Genomic DNA, 16119 nt, shown 5'->3' on the forward strand with positions numbered 1-16119 from the left:
AGAAGCCTGTTCTGGTCCTGTTCCTCCCTGCCACTCAGCCAGGGCTGGGCTCCCCTCTGCCCCATGTCCCATGTGGTAGACCTTTCCTATTGGCCTTCCAGGTTACCTTTGGCTGGAAATCTCTTTCACTCTGTCATTCTGTGACTTCTGCTGCTCTAGAATTTGTTGAGAGTCATTTTTTGCAGGTATTTTATAGGCTGTGGGGGAAAAACTAGACTATGTGCATCTTTCTACTCTGCCATCTTGGCTTCACTTTCCTTGTTTTCTTTAAATGAGTTTTAAAAATAAAATTATTTTCTGTTTTTCTAGATATGTTAGTTTCTAGAATGGTAAGCATTTCTATTTCTGGCAAGAATCTAGTCCCCTTTTTTCAGTGACTAATGTGGTGACAATATACTGCCCGCTTTCCCCACCTTTTTATTATTAGCATTTTGTTTATTATCACTTACTATTAAATCTAGGGCAAATATGTCATCAGCGGATAGAGCACCAGCCTGGAGTCTGAAAGATCTGAGTTCAAGTCCTGCCCCTGACACTTACAAGTTGTATGACTCTGGGCAAGTCATTTAAGCCCTTTTTGCCTCAGTGTCTCGCCTATAAAATGGGGACAAAGAAATGACAGTATATAGTATCTTTGCCAAGAAAACCCCATGGACAAAAGTCCATGGAGTCATGTAGAGTTGGATATGAATGAATGACTAAACAAAAAAAATTAAATCTGTTCAACTTTCCAAAAGCAGTTCATAGTTTACAAAAACAATTGAAACAGGAGTAAAATAATTGTCATATATGTATACATATATATATATATATATATATATAATAACATCATTGAATCCCATTTCACATATTGATACTGTCATTTAATTATTTCTAAGCAGAAACTGATGGCTGAATGGCTGTGCTTTGAAACAGCCAAGGAACTGAAATGTCATCCTTTTTGCTTACTGTATACATTTGGGCTGCATGTCAAAGAAAGTAGAGCTCTTTGCCTTCTGAAGATTGTGTTGTACATGTTAAAATGTGTTTTGTAGGTGGAAACTCTCAACAAGGCAAAGTACAAAAGGAAACTATGCTCTTGTATACATATAGTAAAATGCTCTTTGTACAGATAAGGAAAAAAGCATTTACTCTTTGTATGTAGAATGTTATCCTTATTACTAGAAATATCACATCTTCCCGCCCCTCCCCCCCAGTAATTTACAATACTTACAAAAGTAGCATTTATCTTTAATTCATATATACATATACTTCTAATGTCCCACATTAAAATTTAAGCTTTTTGGGACAGGAAATTTTACATTTTGATCTTTGAGCCTAATATGGTGTCTTGCACACAGTGGGTATTAATAAATGTTAACTTCAATTGGATCCTGAATATCTAATAATTAAAATACATATATACCAAAAAGAAGTGGTGATTTTTATCACTTTGTGTACTTCCATTACTACTATACCTTAGCAAGACTCTTCCTAAGTTGCCAGAGCAAAAAAAAAATATATATATAGCATAGTAGCAAACTTTCTGGTGATGTCTTTATGTTTCTTGCCTTACTCTGAGATGACAGACACAGTATTCAAAGGACGGTATTCACCAGGATGGTATTCAAAGCCTTTTTAGTATCCAAGCATCTTTTCTTCATGTATGCTCCACATCTTAGTTATGACTACTGCTCTAGGAAAGAATTCCTTTCACAGTCAGCAATTGTCAGACCTTTGAGCAAGTGATTGATAGTGTTGAGATAGGCCCAATCTCACTCAATAAAACAGACATGCCTCTTACCCAATCTTAGCAATGAGAGAATGAGACTTTCATGCACATTAACCTTTGCAGAAATTTCTGGCCCAGTATAAACATGTAAATCTAACAAAAATAATTTCTATAATTTGACAGAATGATTTTTAACAATAAAGCTAAATATATAGAGACACACAACTTCCCTACAAAGAGTATAGAATTAGGTTATAAATCATAACTGTTCCTAGGACCCTGCTGAGAGTCCTTGACAGTTCAAAACAGTGTCAGAGGGAGAGAAAAAGAAGAAAGAAAAGGAGAGTCTCAGAAATGGAGCCAAAGGGAATTTTGCAATGCTAACCTCTTTCTCAACTCTAAGAAAAGCAACCTACCTTCTGACTTTATCACTCAACTGAAATGTTATTTTCCAAAGTTTAAATGGTCATTTAATTGTGAAATTTAATGACATTTTCTCATTCTTTCTTGATCTTTCTTTAGTATCTGATATCCCTGATCTTCCTCTCCTGTGTCTGTGTATATATGTGTGTATTCCCTTTTATGGGTTTTTTAATGACACTTTCCTTTCTTGGTTCTCTTTCTACCAGTCTGAATCCTCTTTATCAGTCTCCTCCTCCTAATGATAGGTGCATACCAAGGCTCTCTCTGGGCCTTACCTTCATTTCTCTACAGTTTTTCACTTAGTGATCTCATTAGTAACCACTTTAATTAACATTTCTTTGACTTTATTTCCACATATATCTTTTGTTCCTATTGAACTTCCCCTTGTAATGAAGAAAAGCAGTTAAAGAAAGCCAAGAGACTTAGGTCAAATCTGTTTTGTATTCAGCATCCTGCATACATAAGTCTCCTGCATTTTTAAGAAAAGTAAGGAAATGCATTTCATCCTCTATAATTGAATATCTTATATTTGTATAATAGTCCTTAATAATTTCCAGGATTTTTTCACATACTTTTTTCTTACGTGGCCCTTAAAATAATCTTCTGAGTATAACAGTAAGCACCCCAACATACATGGGGGGGCCTGTTATCACAGGTTCTTAGATCTGCATTCATTAAAGGAACACAACTTTCAAGGGGTTAACAATCACTTTAATCAAGCACATGTATCATTCTTTTAACCAAGTACATGTATCATTCAGTTAGTTTAGGGAGTCAGCACCCTGAATTTAAAAGAAAATACAGAGAAATCAAAAGATCAACAGACATGGCTTCCTCTGCCAGAATTCAGCAGACAATTGGACCCCAACTGTCTGACCGTAGTTACCATAGAGGGAATCAAAATATGTGGGTTCCCAAAGCCAGGGGGCTCCTTAGTGGCTTCCCAGAATCCTCATTTGGCACTCAAACCTTCTTGCAAAAACTAAATTCCAAAGTAAAACCTCAACTCAGAGTATTTATACCTTTTTTAGAACCAGAGGGCATTACAGCTCTTTGTCCCAGTACCCTCCTACAAAACATCTCCCCTAATCAAGCTTCCCACAATAGGCAGGTCCATCACTGGGTGGGAAAGATCTTTGATCACATTAAAATAATTAGCAATACAAATATACACACTGTTTCTAGTTAAAGAAACTCTTGTTTCTGTACTTTACTCCTTGTAAAGACTCTTGATTGATAAAGGCAAGATACAATCAGAGGCACTTGATTATACAAAAACAGCAAAAGATCCTATTTTGATTGCCATCACACTGAGTCAGTTATTCTCATTTGAAAGATAAGGAAATATAGGCACTCTAAAGCTAAGTGACTGGACTAAAAGCATACAAATAGCAGGAGTTAGAAATAAATGACAAGTTGTCCAACTCCTAATTGTAAGCTTTTTCCATTAGAGTCAAACATGTCTTAAATTGGACTTAGGATCATAGAATTAAACATCTAGAGCTAGCTGGGATCTCAGAGGTCATCTAGTTCACCACTGTCATTTTTAGTTAAGGAGACTGAGGCCTAGGGATGCTAAATATCTTACCCAAATTCCCAAGTGGGGGAAGCATTGGCAATGAGATTTGGATATCATCCTCCAAGTCTGTAACCATTGTTCCTTCTATTATACCACCTTATCTCCTTTGTTCTTCAAACTTGTACCTTTACCACAAAACAAATGCCAAGACATGATCCACTTTACTTTTTTCTTTTTTAATATTCTTTCCAATTATGTGTAAAAACAATTTTGACCTTTCTAAAAATAATTTTGAGTTCTAATTCTCTTTTACTCTCCTTCCCCTCGTCCATCATTGAGAAGGCAAGTAATTTGATATAGGCTATGTGCAATCATGTGAAACATATTTCCATATTATGACATGATCCATTTTAACAGGTAACCTGACTACCTGTTTTGATGAACAAAAAAACAGGCTATGGACTTAAGATTAACAACAAAAAAATTAGGTAACACTGATTTGGGCATCTTTTTAATGAATATTCTGCAGATTAAAAACAATAATTTAGGCAATCATGTTAAACAGAATTTTTTGTTATTCTGTTCAATGAGCAAAGGTTTAATAAAATCTGAAGTCATTAGTGCAGACAGATAACTCACAGGAAAAGAATGGAGAATTTTTTGCACACTGAAGAGTTACAGTGGCAGAGGAGAAGCTTTTATCAAACTTGAACAGGAGGAATGATTTATTTTTCATTGGAATAAGGTTTTGAAGGAAAGGTGAGTTTCTGAAATAACTGATGGTTGTTATAGAACATATATCCATTTTGCATGATGGCAGCATTCACACAAAATAGCTTATTACTTGATATTTGGCATCTTGGTCAATAGAATATTAAGAAAATATGCTTGACTTCGCTCCATCCCATATACTCGGGAATTATATTGGTAAGAAATAAAATCATAGAATTTTTGGACTAAGAGTAAAAAGAAATCATAGGATTATAGATCCAGGGGTGAAAGGGGTCTCAGAGACCACAATTATTTAATTTATAGATAAGGAATCTTCAGCTTATAAATAATATACTCAGAGGGTAATAGGCAACATAGCCATAGTTACACAGCTCGTGTCTGACAATATATTAACTTTAGTCTATCTTTCTAGCTGGTATGTCCAGTACCTGAGCCACTGTGCCATGTTCTTGAGAGTTACTAGGGGTTTAGTAAATCAAGAGCTGGCCTCAGTCAGGAAACTTGCATTTTTCTGTAGGGCTGAAACTTCCTTTGGGAGGTCATTCAATTTAACATTCATTGATTAAATGCCTACTTTGCCATATGCTAGAGAGACTCAGGCAAAAACAAAAGTATTCCAGCACTTGGGAAGCTTATATTCTATTGTTTCTGAGGATTGGGTTTAGTTAAGTGCTAATGGTAGATGGTTAAAAGTAGAGTAGACAGAAAGCTAATCTCAGAGTTAAGAAGAATGAGATTCATATCTAATCTCTGACACATACTGGCTATGAGATCCTAGGTAAGTCATTGAACTTCTTAACACCTTAGGAAACTACAACTATAAATTGGAGAAGAGTTGTTGATGTGCATTATTTTTTCCTACTGGAAAAGAGGAATTTTCCTTACTGGGAGTTCCCTATGCCAGTGAAATCACAGGTTCTGTCAAAAGTAAGAGGGAGTAGAGAGAAGCTGTGTTGTTTAATTGTGACCTCCTCTTTGTGACCCCATTTGGAGTTCTATTTACAAAGATACTGGAGTGGTTTGCCATTTTCTTCTAATTTTTCAGATGAGAAAACTAAGGCAAACAGTGTTAACAGACTTGCCTAGGGTAGTGTCTGAAGCTGGATTTGAACTCAGGTCTTCCTGATCCCAGGCCCAGCACTCTAACTACTGTATCACTTAGCTACCCCCAGAGAAGACTTTGATTATCTAATACAATCATAGAGCCCCCTAATTTTACAGATAAGAAAATTAGGTCATGGGCAGGAAGTGACTTGAGAGAGGATGATTGAACAATTTTGGTATCATAGGATGGGATAAGACTTTTGTTCATCCATTGAACTCTTATCCCATGTGTAAGGGCTTGCCTCTAAATATCCCCCAATCCAGAATTATCTAGCCTTTACCTGAATACCTCCATTGATGGGGAAAACAGATGTTAAATCAAAACAGGCATGACTTTGGCCATTCAAAACATTCTCTCCCATTCTTCAGTTAATAAACATCTCAGTACAATGTTTGGAATAAAAATGTTAAAGGGAACTTGATTTTCTTTGAAAAACATTTGATTTTTAAAATTCTGTTGTGGATATGAATGACAAGATGGTGGACTAGACATCCCCATGATCTCTCAAAACTCTCTGAAATAAAAATTATATCCAGAAGATAAATGTTTCCATAATCTAGTCTATCCAGCACCCTAGAGGTTAAAAAAAACCAGCCCAAATCCAAGAAGTGATGCTATCTGACCCTGAGCTCATCCAGCACCCCTATTCCACCTCCTTTGCTACTGGCAGTGAAATTGCCCGAGCAGACTCAAGGACATGACACAGGCTTATGTCAAAAAAAAAAAAAATCCTGCCATTCCATCACTCCCCCATCTCTACTAGTGTTATAGAGCCCTAACTCCAGGCTGTGGAAGTTTATTCAGGCCTCAATAACCAGCTTTACCACAGCCCTCAGGAGCAAAAGCCTGCCCCAGGGTGAAATCCAGAAGCACTGGTTCTTCTGCCGGTGCCAGAAAAAGCAGGCTCTGAAGTGCCAGTGCCAGTAGGCTTAGAACTATTGGCAACAGGCCAGAGAACTAAGCAGCAGAGGGAATGGGACAGCTCACCAGGACTGGACATAGCCTGAGGAAAGAGCACAGCATCCAGCTGGAGCCAGTTGTGACCACCCAAAAAAAAAAAAATCAGTTTGTACAGAGACCTAGTCTGGGGAACTGTAAATTGCCTGTTTGAGTGGAAACTGAGATACCTTGAGGTCCAAAGCGCAAGGAAACCACAATCAGAGGGGAGGAATTGAGAATCTAGGGATAAAGAAATTAAATTGTGGATGAGAAGAGATTGAAAGTGACATTCTGTAAAGAAGAAATCTCAAAGATATTGAACATAAACAGATAAAACAACAGGAAAAACACAGTAACAATAGAAGAAAATATGGCCTCTGGATATAGTAAATGAGTTCAGGCATCTATGAATAAATACTACAAAATGAAGGAAAATGATCTTGCACATAATGAGACAGAGGACTGTGGAATTCAAGAACATGGAACCACAACACACTGTTTCTAAGTAGTTTAGAAATGAAACGAGAATTATGAGAGCAGAATTTATATCCTGTACGGCAAAAATAATGAGCAGTCAGAAAACTGGAGTCTTCAACAGAAAGCCTCACCAAAGACACTAAAGCAAAACACTGTATTGGGAATATAAATACACAGAAGTGAAAGACAATTTAGAAGAAGAGAAGCCAAAAGCAAGAATGTTAAAAGAAAATATATTCAATATGAAAACAAAAAGTGTGAATCTCCAAGACAAGATACATAGAGAAAATCTAAGAAAATATGTCTTCCAGAAGAAGACAAGACAATAAAATCTAACACCACAATGAAGGACATGATAGAAGAGATATACCCAGAACTTCTGAACACAGGAAATGAAATTGTAGTTGAAAGAACTCACAGATTGCCTCCAAAGCTTCATACTCCCAGGCAAATGGTGCATAAATTAACTATTCAATTCAGAAACAAGTCCTAAGACCTTCAAGTACTAAGGAAAGAACATTACAATTAAAGCAAGACTATTCTGTACCCACTAGAAAAAAGGGGAGGGATAGCAGTAATGTATTCCGAAAAGCACTGGAGCTCAAGGATATACAGTCCAACCATCCTGAAAATCTGAGCTTAATCATACAGGATAAAAAAATGGACATTCAATAACAAAGAACAGTTTGAAATATTTTTAGAAAGAAAACCAGAACAGAAGTATTATTTGCTTCTTGAATACCCCTAACAAGAGAAATGCTGGAGTGAATAAATGCAGTCAGCAACAGCAAAGAAGTTGTAACAAAATGACCAGTAAGAGACTTCTTTCTAAAAGTACACAAGGAGACAGAGTTGAAGGCAGAAATCAAGTAGAAGGAACAATGAAGAGAAGGAAGGAGGTCATCTTGGGCAGAACCTGGTGACACCCTGCTTATAAGTGAATGCTTCCTTTTCAGGATTACATTAAATTCCAGCGTGGGAGGATACATGAAAAGGAGGAAGGGAATAGGGAGATAAAGAGCAGTTAGAGATGGGACAAGGTCATATTAAGGACTAGCAATGAGGGGCAAGTGACACCCAGAGAAAAAGAGCCTACAGGAAAGTGGATGAGGAGGCGGGAAGGGAGAAGACTGAAAAGAGAAAGGAAGATCTTCTTTTGAAGTTGAGGGAGGAGTGTTCCAATGCTGAATGCCAACATGGGTGAAGAGAGATGAGGACCTTACACTAGACGGAATACTTTCAAAAATATAAAATATCCAAGCTATCAGAACAGAGAGTGATCTCTAAAATATTTATAGCATCACTTTTTTTGTAATAGCTGGAGACTGGAAACAAAGTCAATGCATCTGCAAATTGTGGTATAGAAATGGTATGTGGTGAATAAAGAAATTGTGGCATATAAATGTAATGGAATATTAATTACTATGCTGTAAGAAATGATGCACATCATAAATACAAAGGAGATCAGAAAGATCTTCATAAATTGATGGAGAGTAAAGTAAGCAGAGCCAAGAAAACAGTATACACAGTAACTAGGACAAGGTAAAGTGATAGTATAACACACCAAAAAAAAATTGCAAAATTATAAAGATCAAGTGGGACTCAAATGAAAAGAAATGAGAACCCACCCCTTAATGGAGGGGGGAGGTCCACAAGTGGCACACATTACACATATTTTTTTTAATTTTCTCAGTATATTGATCAGTTATACTGATTTTTCCTCCTCTCTAAAGAAGAAAAAAATAGCATTTGTCATAGGAGATGGCTCTTTGAGAGAAGCAGTGGAAGGAAGAGGAGTACATGGGATACCACAGTGATATAAGAAACAGTAAACATCAAACATCAATAAATTTATTTTTTAATTCTGATGTGAACAAAAAAAAAGAGGAGGTATTAGTAAAAACATTTTATATAAAAATACATGTGTATATGTATGTATGTAAATATATGTGTATATGTATGTGTGTGTGTGTGTGTGTGTGTGTGTGTGTGTGTGTATATATGTATATATATACATATAAATTTTGGAGAGAGATGGGAGAGTTGGTTCAAAATGTGAATGAATTCACTTAGACCTTCTCTGTAGCCATTGGGAGCTCTACTGACGCAAAAGCAGCAGGCCTGAGATTTAGCAAGGAGCTAAACAAAGGCAATGAATATGATAGGAAATCATATAGGTCAAACTTATATAGGATGATTTCAGGGTTTCATTGTGGGGGTTAGAGATCTAGGGTAAATCTTGCAAGATAAAGCCATAGGGTGAGGACTATGAATGACACAAGATAAGGAAATCCCATTCCCCAGGATGAGGGGTGGGGACAGGGAATCTTATGGTCCAGGTTAAGGGCAAGTTGCAGTAAGGGGAGACTTTAGGGCACCAAGAGCTTCACAAAGTTAATATTATTTTAACTCTTAGGGCACTGTTTCTATGCACATCATACATACACACACACACACACACACACACATATATATTTGTGAAACTTTTTTCACTCATAAATTTTTGAACTAGACCTATGATTTCAATAATCAATACAACTAAGATATGTAAACCCTCTACAGCTCTTTGTTATATATTAGCCTGGAGCACTGAAAGGTTAAGTAATCTGCTCAAAGTCGCACACAACCACTTTGTGTCAGATGTAGACTTGAAACCAGGACTTTCTGAATCTCCCCAGACTCCATCCCAGCAGTTTAATTGCTCATATTGCTTGGATGAGATAAATCACTAATTCTGTTCCTTCCAGGGAGATGGGAGACAACCAAGCACTAATTACCATCAGTTCCAGATGCAGCCTAAGGTTCTCCAGGTCTTATCTTCTGTCCTCTCTATGCCCTGAAGAATCCTGGGTATTTCCTTACATGCCTGCTGATACAATCTATGGATCCTTGAACCTTGTCATAAGCCTAGCTACTTGCCCCTCAAACATTCTGGGGCCTGTTTACTTACCCTGAAGCTAAACTTTTCTTTTAGCTTCCTCTCCCCAATTACTGTAAGAGCCTCTGACTTTCATTGAATGGCCAATAATAGTCCCAAGCCAAAGTCTCTTTTTTGCTCATTGTTTGGTTTTTGATGGCTCAGAGTGAGTGTACATAGCAATTGTTTTCTGTTATGATCAGAAACCCTGAGGGTCTTCTTCTCCTAAACTGATACTTTTTGATGGTATACAAGGCCAATTATTACCTAGCCATTAGTCATTAAATGGGTGCTGCCTCAGAAAAACTAAGACCTGGAAGACCTTAATTTAAAAAGACCAAGGTCTCCCACTAAATCCTGGGCCATCCTGTCTTGACTTTTGTCTTTCCACTGAACTCCCATGACTCGGGAGGAGAGACTGAGGTTGATGACTTTGTGTAACACTACCTCACTAAAATCCAATTCACACACAAGTCAAGATATCACCTTTGTGATGTCATTGGTCCTCTTCCAGGATGGAGAATGGACAACAACAGAGTGTGACCTCTTTGAGAGCAGCAACTGCCTTACCTTTCCTATGTCCCTAATGCTTAACACAAAACTTAGCACACATTCATTCATTCATTCATTTACTACCTTTCTGGTAATAAAACTTTTACAACAGTTTCCAGTAAGGCTCAAATTGGCCATAAAGATTCTGGGAGTTCTGTTTCTTCTCACCTTGGGAAAAGAGAAACTAATGCAATATAAAGGCTGAAAGATATGGGTTTTCCACCCTGTCTAGTGGAAGTTTTGAGGATCTCTTGACCTAAATAAATTAATAAAGTAAGTACATAAATAAACAAATAAAGTTTTTTTTTTTAATCTGGCAATCCACATGAGAGGATAGGGACCAGACTTGTGATTACAGAGGGAAGGAAGTCTTTGATGAGAAAATTGCCCCTATTACTGCAGACAGGCATCTTCTCTGAAACTTAGTCCTAGAGAGTTACCTATAGAGAACATCGAAAAGTAAAGATGCTTGCCTAGGGTGATGCAGATTCTCTATTCACTCTAACATGGAACCTCTTTGGACCACATGGTAGAGAAAAAACTCTGTGTCATGTATTATACTATGGGAAAAGTGGAGTAGAGGAAAGACTAGCAGGGCTGGGGAACCTGTGGCCTCAAGTGTGGCCCTTTGACTGAATCCAAACGTCACACAACAAATCCCCTTAATAAAAGGATTTGTTCTGTAAAACTTGGACTCAGTCAGAAGGCCACATCCAAGGACCTAGAAAGCCACATGTGGACTGGTGACTGCAGGTTTCCTACCCCTGGACTAAAGGAAGTATTAAATGACAAATAAGTGACAAAGATAAGTCAGTTGGGGAGCCACACAGGTTTGAGATTAGTGGGTGAAAACTCTCCAGTCTTTGTTCAAACTCATTTTGCCATCACATGTATAAAGTTTTCACCCTGAATCTGTGGAAGATGACAATGAAGAAATACTAGACTGTGAAATTAGTAAATGGTGAAATTGTTTTAAATAATGCCAGTGTTTGCCTTGTGGAGTGCGTTCATCTACGAACAAAATGCTTCACCATCATTAATCAACTTACACAGCATCCCAGATTTAGATGTGTGTAACTCTAGCATGGAGAATATTAAGGGAAAGCTTAACCAAGATAATTTTTAAGATCGTGCTGAAATTTCTCATCCTTTTGTATGTTGTTCTGTCTGTCACTCCCTTCAGAATAATCCCATGAGAAATAGATGGATCCTTTGTAATTGGCAAACTAGCACATGCTGAAGTAGCATTTTGATTTGTGTGTAAAAGCTTGGAGGTGACATCAAGGTGCTTGTGAAACACTGTAAATATCCTTAAATACTGTTTTCTGGTGTAGGAGACCAATTTCTTACATTTCTTCTTTGTTTGGAAGGTGATGCTGCTTTATTTTCAAAACCTGCCACATCTCTGAGTGTTTTGCATTTGTTTTTAGCTGCTGATGGTCCTAACAAGACTGTGAGTGGGTTTGCAGAAGACAGTACTAACTGTGGGCCACTGGATTTGCAAGAGGCTGTATCACTAAAGGAACGGATGGCGATGTATCAAGCAGCTGTTTCCAGAGGTGACTGCAGCAGCAGCAGCAGCTTCTCTGCTAATGTAAGGACTCACTCTACAGTTTAGCTTTACATAGAGGTGCTGATGACTTCTCTTGATATTTTTTATTTGCATTTATAAAATAAAAGTAGGATCATAGGAACATCAAAGTCGATTTAAATCTTAAGAGTTTACCTAGGCTGACCTCTTTGTTTAAGATATGAGGAAAATGAGACCAGTTGAGATGAGGTGACTTGCCAAGGTCACACAACTAGATGGTAAGTAGTAGAGGTGACATTTGAATCTAGATCCTCTGATTCAAATCTAATGCTCTTTACCACTTTACCTTTGTAACCTCTCATAATGTACAGACAAGGCTTCATGATAAGTGCTCTAGTTAGGAAAGTGAGGGAATTACTTCCAATTTTGATAATTTGGGTTTGTATGGTACCTCATGTGGTCTCACAGAGATTTCATTTAAATTCCCTGAAAGTACAATTTCTTTTGCTTTTTTTCTTTATGCATGAAATCCATTAGCTTAACCAACGTAGAAATGAGAAAGATTAGCAATTTAGGTACTCTGCTAACCCAATTATGATCACAGGGAACTATGGGATTCAGTGCTACCACCAATATCTAGAGCCAATGACTAATAAAATCATATTCTGAAGGATGTTATGAGTCTCATCCTTGTTGGATGCTCATTCTAAGGGATTTGATACAAGTGACACTTTAACAAGAGCAGAATGACAGAATAATGAAAAAAATGGGTATTGTTTTTTAATTATGTTGTCAGGATAAGCAAAATTATATATTCAGCATTCCATAATATTTTTAAGTATTAAATGTATCTTTAATTGGAGGAGAGGTAAAAGTAACATATCCATCAAAGGGGTATTTTTTTATATCAACTCTTCGTATTCTTTTATAACTTGTTTCTAATATAAATATTGAATTATATTAATAATATTGTGGCTTTGAATAAGACTTATTCTGCTATCTTTGCATTCACATATGGTATATTTATGAGTAGATGCTTTAGACATTAAATTATTAGAATTCCTAAATTGTCCATCAAGTAATTGCCTTTTGTCAGACTGCTTAGACAGCACCCCCTGCTGGATGATGAAGATGATGATTAAATTACCGAAAGTTAATGTTCTGTCCTTTGGAAAGAAAATTGTCACTTAGCAGCTGTTTGGTAACTACCAATTTTAGTAGAAAAAACATTTGTTCCAGGAAACCCCTACCATGCTGAGTAGGAATCAGGAAGTGTTATGGACCAAACTAATATTAGGAGAATCGTGGATCACCTATTCCTACAGTAATCCAAATTTAATTTGTCTAGAGATGACTAGAGTTAGATTCAGAAGATCTAAGTTCAAATCCTGCCCAGATAGGTACTGGCTTTGTCACTATGTACAAGTCACATCACCCCTCTGAGAATCAGTTTCCTGATCTGTTAAGATGAGTGAGTTGCATGTGATGGTCTCTAAGTCTCCTCTCAGCTCTAAATTTATGATGCTATCATACTATGACCCAAGGATGTTAATTCAATTCAACAAATGCTGGGTATCAAAAATAAAAAGCCAAAACTTTGCCCACAAGGTGGCTGCAGGAGAGGAAACATCACATATACACATAGATAAATAAAAAATTGATACAAAGTAATTTCTGGGCTGGTGGGAGGACACTGACAAATGGGAGTGTCAGGAAAGTCTTCTCATCAGAGTGAGCTTAGGCTCTGGTTTGACATATACAGCTATCTGTGGTAAATTAACCTTTTTAGAATTCTTGGGACACTGAACATCTCAGACGTTTTTCTCATGGTGTTCTAAAATACCTCATTTCTGTCGTGCATATGTTAGCCTCACTCTCTTTATTTTGTGAGGGCTTTAAAGCCCTCCCTTAGATCCAATTAACCTGCATGGCATGGCATCACTTCCCTGATTTTTTGGTCTTCTTCAAGAACCAAGAACAAACAACAACAAATGGAAAGAGTGAGAAGAATTATCCTACCAAACCTTGTCTGAGTTGACTTGTAATAATTCAGATTCAGAATCTGAGTAACTGGAATGACATCTTTTGATCAGCTCTTGATGCAATTTTGTTTGTACCAAAGGCATCTTGGTTTTTGGTTATTTCCATCCAACATTTCATGCATTCCATGGTGGGGAAAAGGGAGGAGCCAAACAACGTGTGGAGGGAGGCTGTGTTTATATGGTATCTCTGTCCCATTTTTTTAAAGCAAGATTTGATAATTTTGTGGTTTAATATACCATAGACATTGAAATTCACCTTTGACCAACTATTTTTCAGTCACGTCAGGAGAGCCAAGAGGCAGAGCATTATGTTGGATAGAACATGGACTTGGAATCCAAAAGACTTAGGTGCGATTCCTGACCCTGATTCTTATTACCTGTGTTACCCTAGGAAAGTCAATTAAACTCTACATCACTTTGGTAACTCCTTGAGATTTTTCTGCTGAAATAGAGGCAACAGAGCATAGTAGAAAATTGTATTGGACTTAGAGCTTTATTAACTGATTTCAGATTTGTGTTCTGATACCTAGGTGATTTTTGATAAATTGCTTAAGTGTCTCTGGATATCAGTTTCTTCATTTGTACAATTAGGGAGTTTGACTAGATTACTATTAAGGTCCCTTCTAAATCTCTATCTATGATCATATCTATGATCAATCCTTCTTGGTGGAGAAATGACAGAAAAAATGTGACAATAAAACATAGAATCTTTGCCTCCCCCTCCCTGACCCCATACACAGAGATATACATATAGCATAAATGACAGCTAAAAAAAAAAAGTTTGCTATTCCTAAAATATAAGTACTGATTAATACCTCCCCTTCAATTCCACAATTTAGTCGGTACCAAGACAAAGCCACAAACGGTCTTTAGTAAATACAGTAGCAGGATCTACCAACACCATAAACATTAATTTCTCTCCAAAAAAGGCTTTCTTTTCTGTCATGTATCAGGGATTCAAAAACCGTTTCTGGAGAAAACACTTGAATAAGTGGTTCCATATAGACCCAGACTGTATTAAATCATAACCAATAGTGAAAATGTCCATGCTACTCCATTTTAAAGCCCAAGTCTGGTATTCCCCAACACTGCCTCTTAATCTACTTTCCTTTAGACTACTGTGGTCATCCATCTTACTTGCCTTTTCTGGCTACATTTAGGTACAAATCTGTGTTAGACTTAGCAGATCATTTGAGAACCACTATCTAAAATGTTAGAGATTCCCTCCTCCCATGAATTTGCTTCCATCTACGTATTTGACAGTTCTCTTTATCTTTGGCCTTAAGTGGTAACTGCTTAGTTCTAGGCCTTCTTTTCTACCAGTTTTCCTTTTCCTATCAAGTAAAGTCTGACTTCTGCTTTTTCAAAATCAAACTCTCATAGAAATTTTACAGTTAACTTATTAACATAGAGCTAAATGTAGTTAATCAGCTGTGTCATCTCCAGAGCATTAGTTTCTTTGAATATCACAGTGCAGAAAACAAATCAGAATGCCTAGAGAGCTTACTTGCTTCTGAGTTGTGGTTGAAGAAATAAATTAAGTTCAATTTTTCATAAGTATCTTAATAGTCTTTTATTTTTTTAGGGTTGTAGTGGAAAGCTCTTAGAAAGGACTCCTTCAGGGATTTGAAAAGTGGAATGAAAGACTTATAGCAAACTGACATTGCCATTTTCAAAATTACCTCTAAATGGAAAGAAGCACATTGAAGTCACACACACACACATACATACACACACACACACACACACACACACACACACACAAATGACAATGGTATAGATTAATTAGCCTTAACCCTGATAGGCTAAATAAAACCTTGGCATAGTCCTCATATGGGCCACTCAATGTCATTCTGTCTTATGGACTTCTACCAGAAGCTAAGATTGTAGATATGCACTATTAGCCACAAAGCAGATTGGCTATTAAAATATAATTGAATCAGATTGAAACCATCATCATCATTACTGAAAATAATAACTGAAATCCTAAGCAGCTTGGTACAGGGGAAAGAGAACTGGCTGTGGGCTTGAAGACCTGGGTTCAAATTGAACCTCTAATACTTAATACCTATCTGACCTTGGACAAGTCATGGTAGCTTTAATTCCCTCTTATGTAAAATGAAGGGATTAGACCACATAACCTCTGAGGCCTCTTCCCATTGCAGATGTAT

General features: G+C 37.0%; 1 protein-coding gene across 5 annotated transcripts in view; it reads left to right on the forward strand.

Annotated features, from left to right (window-relative positions):
* Positions 1–16119, forward strand: part of XIRP2 (xin actin binding repeat containing 2) — a 404164-nt gene that overhangs the window by 324630 nt on the left and 63415 nt on the right. For all 5 annotated transcript variants that reach the window (XM_072612207.1, XM_072612203.1, XM_072612206.1 and 2 more), the window contains one exon: positions 11806–11969. In XM_072612207.1, the coding sequence (XP_072468308.1) occupies positions 11806–11969 (164 nt within the window). The remainder of the gene's footprint in view (positions 1–11805; positions 11970–16119) is intronic.

The sequence above is a fragment of the Notamacropus eugenii genome, chromosome 5, assembly GCF_028372415.1.
Source record: "Notamacropus eugenii isolate mMacEug1 chromosome 5, mMacEug1.pri_v2, whole genome shotgun sequence".
Lineage (NCBI taxonomy): Eukaryota > Metazoa > Chordata > Mammalia > Diprotodontia > Macropodidae > Notamacropus > Notamacropus eugenii.